General features: G+C 47.8%; 1 protein-coding gene across 2 annotated transcripts in view; it reads right to left on the bottom strand.

The window, feature by feature from the left end:
* Positions 1-7067, bottom strand: part of GPC4 (glypican 4) — a 118941-nt gene extending 111874 nt beyond the window's left edge. For both annotated transcript variants that reach the window (XM_040323719.1, XM_040323718.1), the window contains exon 1: positions 6669-7067. In XM_040323719.1, the coding sequence (XP_040179653.1) occupies positions 6669-6825 (157 nt within the window). In that variant the 5' untranslated portion in view covers positions 6826-7067. The remainder of the gene's footprint in view (positions 1-6668) is intronic.
* Positions 7068-8687: the final 1620 nt, after the last annotated feature.

Raw genomic sequence — 8687 nt, forward strand, 5'->3', positions numbered from 1 at the left:
AAATAATGGAAACTCAGATGATTCGTTTTACAACCATTTATTCATAAGTCTTTCAGGTTATAGTCCATATAAAAAGATTATCGCATTGTGTAACCATTAAATGTTCACCTACAAAACGGAAGCCTCCACAACAAGGGGATTAGAAGGAATATCCAGCAGAGCTACAGGGTATAAAAGAGAAGAGAGGCGCCTCCAAGTGTAGCAATATGTTGTACCTTCATTAAATGTAACCATATTGCTACACGTAGAGGCGCCTCTTCTCTTTTATACTCAGTCGTGACATGACAGTATTCTTATAATCAAGACACTGCTTGTATATCAAGTCAAAATGTATTTATTTTTCAAATGTGCTTGTCTTGTAAAATGCTCTCAAACCAAGGTTTTACTGTATTTTCATCTGTTGATCCATCAGTCTGTCGTTCAAAAGAACAAGCTCTCCAGAAGAATGTTGCAGAGATGGTACAAACCATTTAACACTAGCAGGGGTGCTGAACAGTAACTGTTTATAAAGTAATAGCTGGCTTCAATTTGTTAGATAACTTGCACACTGGAGGCGTTTTTGAGGCGCTTTAGCGCTAAAAATAGCACCTGTACAGCGCCTGAAAAAAGCCTCATCTGCAATCCCAGTATAAAAGCCCGAGTGCTTTTACACTCGGGCGCTGCGCTGGCAGCACATCAAAAAAAGTCCTGCAAGCAGCTTCTTTGGAGGCGCTTTAGGGAGCGTTGCATACAAAGCTCCTAAAGTGCCCATGTCCTTTGAAATCAGGTCACAGAAGACAGCAGGGACCAGTGGGATCGTGCAGCGCTACTCACACATGCGCAGTAGAGAACCAGGAAGTGAAGCTGCAAGACTTCACTTCCCGATTCCCTTAGGCCCCTTTCAGACTGGGGCGGGAGCCGCGGTGGCGGTATAACGCCGCTAAAAATAGCGCCGTTATACCGCCGGGATTGCCGCGGGAATCGCCGCTAGCGGTGCGGTATTAACCTCCGCTAGCGGCCGATAAAGGATTAATACTGCCCGCAATGCGCCTCTATAGAGGCGCATTTTGGGCGGTATTGCCGCTGTTTCCCATTGTTTTCATTGGGAAGGAGCGGTGAAGGAGCGGTATACATGCCGCTCCTCTCACCGCTCCAAAGATGCCGCTGACAGGAGATTTTTTTCTCTCCCGCCAGGGCATCGCCTCAGTGTGAAAGCCCTCGGGCTTTCACATTGAGTAGGCAGTGAAGGAGTTTTTCAGGCGGTATAGCAGCGCTATTTTTAGCGCTGTACCGCCTGAAAAACTCCTCAGTGTGAAAGGGGTCTTACCGAAGATGGCGTCGCCTCCACCCGAGAGACAGATCGGCCTTGTGGGCGCCCTAGACAGGTAAGTGTCAAGATATTAAAAGTCAGCAGCTGCAGTATTTGTAGCTGCTGACTTTAAAAAAAAATTTGGTGGAACTCCGCTTTAATTGCACAGAGAGAACTACTTAAATTATTTTATTTGATTAAAACAATAACATTGCATGTTATCTCAGCTTGCAATCACTGAATGAGTTTACCAAAAGTGTAAATATTGCAGAATACACAGCCTCATGCTACGAAACCAAGCTCCATTTCATGCTGAATAAACTAATTACCGTATTTATCGGCGTATAACACGCACAGGCGTATAACACACACCCTAACTTTAAAAAGGAAGTTTCAGTAAAAAAAAACTTTCCACAGCCCCCTGCGTATAACACGCAGGCACAGTTTACCCTCTATTTTCAGGGTAAAAAAGTGAGTGTTATACGCCAATAACTACAGTAAATATAAAACTATCTTTAGACAGATTTTAACTACAAAAGCATTTTATTAAAATAAATCTGATAAAAAAAAAATCAGTTTAAAAAAATAAAAAATAAATCGGGTTTTAAATCCAATTTTTTTAATTTCTTTTTTTAAATCATTAATTTTTATCCACCCTGCAGCGCATGAAAACATGCAAAAACACGTGCGCTCCATAGTGCCTGCATAGATGTAAGTGGAGCATGAAGCTAAATCTTATCCCTATCAGCAATATGTTTACTCTAGCAGCTCTTAGGTGGACTTTGATACCAAAGCAAACCAAAAGAAAAAAAGGACATTGCAGTAAACTTTAAATGAGTGTCCTATGGTGCAGCCGATTTTTTTTGGGATGCTTTTAGAATAGAAAGTTTGCTATGCTATTAGGAAGAACTTTGGAGAGTAAACCGTATAAGATCAATGACATCACAATGTCTGCAGGCAGCGTTCCATTCACAGGGTACTGAAAAGTGACTTGTAACATATGGTCAGCTCTGTGGAGCTCACAATAGCCCCCAAGGTTAGTCATTTATCAGAGCCAGTCAGACATCCCATGATATTAAATCGGACTTTCCACTGCCCAGATAACCAGAGAGAACAGTTTCTTCTTAGATGGCTTCGGTATAACAAATAAAAAGTCCTAAACAAAAAACACAATCATGGCTATGGGAGGAAGAAAAAAAAAAAAGCAGAGGAAACCGATACTAAAATATCCGATGCAACGATGCAGTATAAAACACTTTTCAAATCCAAAAAACGACTGACATGTGAATTACATGAATTGTTTCATTCCCATTAATAACCAGGACTGAAAGAGTTAATACAGTAACATCAGACTACACATTAAAGTTTTGTCTTTTTGTTCCTTTTTTAGGACGTTTGTAAACATGGAAATTCCCCCAACCCCCCCGTGTTTAGGGAGACCTGGCTTCTGTATGATCATGCTAACTGACAATGTATTGTTGCCCCTAGCAACTGTCAAATCCAACAAGGTTCCTCTCTGCCTGCAAAGGGCAACAGGGAATCCTCCTCTAATAATAACATTTTTACTCTAGTACCTGGATCAGTAGGTGTAATAATAATAATAAATATTATTAATATTATTATACAGCGCCAACATTTTGCACAGCACTTTACAACGTTAGGGCAAACAGTACGGTTAGAAAACAATTCTTTTCAGGAGGAATCAGAGGGCCCTGCTCGTTGGAGCTTACAATCTAGAAGATTAACTGAAGATGGCAAACAGATGATAAACAATTAATTATTTACAGGATAAACTACTTCCTTCACAACTGACACCACACAAACTAGCCAATCATATTCGGGGGGGGGGGGGGGGGGGGACACATTCCCACAATCTAATGCGAATCCACATTCATCATCGAGCACCTTGGCCGGCTTAGGAGTGTGAAAGGGCATAAAGAATAGAAGGGGACGGGAAGAGGTGCGACATTAAACAATGGCCAGCCGGGCTGCACATGGCTGAATACATTAGTAGGAACAATAGGGAACATATCCACGGAGTAACAAGGTAAAATGAGGAAAGCTTGCCTCGAGGTACACTTTACAAGTGTGACTGCATGGAAGAGCAGACTGTGCCGGGATTACACATGCTCTATGGCACACTAGGATGACTGATTCCCCAAACCACCCCCTTCTTTATGAATCACTCATCAGAGGAGCAGCCAAGGGAGGGGAGGCTTCCCTACCTACCTGGCACGACCGCCAGATGTGGGTTATACAAGATCTAGGGCACACCCCTCCAATACAGCCGATCAGTGCCATCAACAAGGCAGCTGTACCAGCTCACATCCCATACACACAACCACTACAATAAACTATAAATATCAGCAACAGACTACTTATACCAAGCACAAGCTTTCCAAGACTTGGAAAAAATCTGCACTTTAACTAGCTGTCAACAGGGAAACTGTAGACAAGTGGAATACTGTGTCTACACAAGAATCTGTACACCAGGGATATGCAATTAATGGACAGAACTACAAGTCTCATCAGGCATAGCAAGACTGGCAGCCACAAGCATGACACCCAGAGGCATAATGGGACTTGTAGTTCTGCAGCAGCTGGAGGTCCGCTAATTGCATATTCCTGCTGCATACTAACGCAGCTCATATTTTAAGGTCATGGCGGCCACACAAATCCATACAATTCGTCATTCGCTGCAACTAAACTGATAAGGATTGTAGGCTAAGGATGAGCTCCAGCGTGTTCGCATAGAACACGTGCAGAGCCCGCCAGGAAGTCGGTACCTGCGCTGCGCTAATCACCGCCAGGCAGACATTTCCCGATCTCTGCAGCCGAGCATCGGGAAATGTCTGCCTGGCTGTGATTAGCGCAGCGCGGGTGCCGACTTCCTGGCGGGCTCTGCACGTGTTCTATGCGAACACGCCGGAGCTCATCCTTATTGTAGGCCAAAGACCCTTCACAGTTTGATTTTGGCCCCTTTGACACTTGTGCGACTTGTCCTGCGACTCGAGACTAAAATCGCATGGCAAGTCATACCCCATGATTTCCATTGAGTTCCCTTTCACATCTGTGCGACTTTAAGTCACATCGACTTCAAAGTAGTCCCTGTACTACTTTGGTGAGACTTTGATACCACTTGAGGTCCATAGATCTCAAGATTACACAGGCGTTGCTTAAAGTCGCGCGACTTTCAGGCCGTACAAGCGTTAAAAGGGACCTTAGCGATTGATTCTCAATTGATTTTAACTCTGCCAAGTTAGCAAAAGAACTTTGTCTATCACTTCCAATTAAACAATCTGCGATTATCAGAACACCGTTGGAATGGATACCGATTGGTATCAGCAGATCATGTTTTCAACGGATCAGGAATCCTGAGTGACTGCATCATTCCATATTGTAATCAATGATAGATCGATTAGCCATCGTTCCGAGCTGAATCATTCAGAAACAAGGTGTATGTGTACAGTAAATGGCCAAGTTTGGCATCGATGTGCCTCTTTATAGAACCAATGTCATTCACACCAACTGCAGGAACTATTGGAAAAGCCTCTTCGGCCTCATTCACACAGGCGGAAAGAACTGGCGTTCGATTCACGTTCACAAAGTAAACATTGGCCCTTTACTGTAATAAGGAACGGTCTGGTGCACGTGGGGCGCCTGCATCACGGTGCGCTAATTTTCATCTCAACTGCAATGTTTGCCAGGTGTTCCCACTTCCAAAGCTTGCCAATCGCCTCCGCTCAAGTCAATTGAAAAAACCCCAAACATCTCAACTATAGTTCCCCAAATGCAGATATTGAAGTCAATAGAAGCGCCCCCAAAAACGCATCAATTCAAGTCAACAGAAGTGTCCCAAAAGACTACATTCAAGGCAATAGAAGAACCCCAAACTCCTCCACTCACGTCAACCGAAGTGGCCCAATCGCCTCTACTGAAGTCAATAGAAGCACCCCAAACACAGCTCAAGTCAACAGAGGTACCCCAAACACTTCCACGCAGGTCAATAGCCTGAGTGGAATGCGTCCATTGACTTGGATGGCAGCATTTGGGGCACTTTACTATTAAATGGAGGTATTGGACCTCCATTCCATTCAACAGTAAAGTGCCCCAAATGCTGCCATCCAAGTCAATGGACGCATGCCGTAAATGGAAGCCTAATGCTCCAATGGCGTTTGGCGCACATATGCGGGGCACTACGGTGAGTCTTTTCTTTCTTTGATTTCCTCCCACAAAAACAGACATTTGGGTATCTTTAGAAATCACCTCCAAATTGCATCTAAACCGCGTCTGAAGCGCAAAACCCAACTCTCTGTGGGCGTTCCGGTCTTACCGCCGTGTGAACGCAGCCTTAGGAGCGGGCCTGTCATGAACCCACCACCCAACAGTCTATAGGTCACAGCCCCCCCCATCTACAGGTCACAACACCCCCCCCCCATCTACAGGTCACAGCCCAACAGGTCACAACGCCCCAGCACAAGTCACAGCCCCCCCATCTATGGGTCACAGATGCCCCCAAACTCCCCATCTACAAGTCACCGCCCCCAATGCCCTGGGTCACAGCCCCCCCATCTATGGGTCACAGATGCCCCCAACATGTCACAGCCCCCCACCAACAGGTCACAACGCCCCATCTATGGGTCACAGATGCCCCCAAACTCCCCATCTACAAGTCATAGCCCCCAATGCCCTTGGTCACAGACCCCCCCCCCTACAAGTCACAGCCCGCCCCCCCATCTATGGGTCACAGATGCCCCCAAACTCCCCATCTACAAGTCATAGCCCCCAACGCCCTGGGTCACAGATTCCCCCTACAAGTCACAGCCCCCCCCCCCAAACACCCCCTCAACAAGTCATAGCCCCCAACACCCTGTCTACATTTCATAGCCCCCCCCTCTACAAGTCATAGCCCCCCCAAACAGCCCATCTACAAGTCATAGCCCCCAATGCCCTGTGTCACAGATCCCCCCCTACAGGTCACAGCCCCCCCATCTACAGGTCCCCCTTCCCCCCAAACACCCAGTCAACAAGTCATAGCACCCAACACCCTGTCTACATTTCACAGCCCCCCCAAACGCCCCATCTACAAGTCATAGTCCCCCAATGCCCTGGGTCACAGATCCCCTTCCCCCCAAAAACCCCATCAACAAGTCATAGCCCCCAACACCCTGTCTACATTTCACAGCCCCCAACACCGTGTACATCCGATGACCCCACACAGCTGGCCCCCCCATACCTCCACACCAGGGGACCCCCAATGGACACAGCATCGGAGAGCAGTCCTCTATACTGACGTGTCTGGTACAGGAGAGTGGAGAGACCCTTCACCCCTCCCCCATACACGGAGGTCGGTAGGTAGGTTCCCCCTGGGATGACTCACCGTTGATCTCATAGACCGGGGCATCGTTCTGATTGAAGCCTTTGGACACGTAAACTTTCCGGACCTCCGAACAACTTTTGCTGGCCCCGGCGGCGGAGAGGCTGCACAGCGCTACACTACAAAGCAGCAGCAGAGGGGGGAGAGACGTCCGGAGCATGGCGGAGGAGTACCGGGACAAAGGCTGCAAGATACCGGGACACTCTACTCCTGGGAGACACTCAGCCCGCTTCCTCTAGGCTCCGGCTCGGACACACGGCTCAGGCTGTCCGGGAGAAGTTCTAGAAGTGTGGCGGGGCCCCTGGCGGAGAGCTGAGCTCTACTCACTGATCCCTCCTCCGGCGGAGACTGTCCGGGGCGCTGTGTATACGGAGCTGGCACTGGGTGCGAGGAGCACAGGGTGCGCATGCGTGCTGCGGCCAGGGAGAAGCATGGAATGCGGGAGAGAGGAGGGGGGGCGGGGGGAGTCAGCTGTTAACCCCTGCAGGGAATACGTGTGTGCCCGTACAATGCTGGCTGTGTGTACACAGCGCTCAGGAATGTGCACTTCACTCACTCATTGGGATCTGTGCAATTTACATTTAACACCTTCTTCCCTGGAGGAAAATGTCTCAGAGGGTCCTAGACTTCCTGAGAGCTGGACTCCATGTACAGGGCATGGGACTTTATACCCCAGAAGGTGGCAAAAGATGCCTCTAATCTTGTGCGTGTGTTTATATATATATAGGCCCCGTTCACACGCCATGTAGCGAGAACTCTCGTTCCTGCTCATGATTTTGCGTGGGCAATTTTCATGCGATTCCCAATGAAATGCAGCCTTACCAGTGCCAATTAATGAAGCCTATCATTGTCCATCTATGCCACCTCATCAGTGCCACCTCATCAGTGCCCATCTGTACCACCTCATCAGTGCCCATCTGCATACCTCCCAACTGTCCCGGATTTCGCTTTGATCAACTCTGACCTACGGAATTCCCCCCCCCCCCCGCTCAATAACTTTGGTCCGCGGAACCCCCCCCCCCCACTCAACAACTCCGATCCACCGAATTCCCCCCCCCACTCAACAATTTTAATCCGCGTAACCCCCCGCCCCCCCTCGGCTCAACAACTCTGAGCCACAGAATCCCCCCGCTCAACAACTTCGTTGGGGCTTATGCTCATTTGTCCCTCATTCTGAAGTTGAAAAGTTGGGAGGTATGCCATCTGTACCACCTCATCAGTGCAGCCTATCAGTGTCCATCAATGCAACCTCATCAGTGCCCACCAATGCAGCTCATCATTGTTCATCAGTGCCACCTCATTAATGCCCACCAGTGCAGCCTATCAGTGTCCATGGGTGCAGCCCATTAGTGTCCATCAATGCTTCCTCATCAGTGCAGCCTATCAGTGTCCATCAGTGCCCACCAATGCAGCCCATCAGTGCCTACCAATGCAGTCTATCAGTGTCCATCAGTGCAGCTCATCAGTGCCTACCAGTGCAGTCTATGAGTGTCGTTTAGTGCCACCTCATCAGTGCCCACCAGTGCAGCCCATCAGTGTCCATCAATGCCTACCAGTGCAGCCCATCAGTGTCCTTCAGCGCCATTTCATCCATTTCATCAGTGTCCACCAGCAGAGCACTCCCGAGCATGCATGTTTTTTCACGCGTCGGAATTGCATACAGACGATCAGAATTTCCGATAAGAACTTTTCTTGTCAGAAAAATTGAGAACCAGCTCTCAAATTTTTGCTGTCAGAAATTTCGACAGAAAAAGTCAGATGGAGCCTACACACGGTCGGAATTTCCGACCAAAAGCTCACATCGGACTTTTCTTGTCGGAATTTCCGATCGTGTGTACGCGGCATAAGACTCGGTGACCAGAACTGGATGAAATAATCCAGCTGCGGCCGAACCAGGGATTTATAAAGCGACAGAATAATCATTTTATCTCTGGAGTAAATTCCCTTTTTAATGCATGTTAATATTCCGCTGGCTTTGGTACTTGCAGCTTTACACTGCGTGCTATTGCTCAGTCTGTCTTC

Source organism: Rana temporaria, chromosome 9, assembly GCF_905171775.1.
Source record: "Rana temporaria chromosome 9, aRanTem1.1, whole genome shotgun sequence".
Classification (NCBI taxonomy): domain Eukaryota; kingdom Metazoa; phylum Chordata; class Amphibia; order Anura; family Ranidae; genus Rana; species Rana temporaria.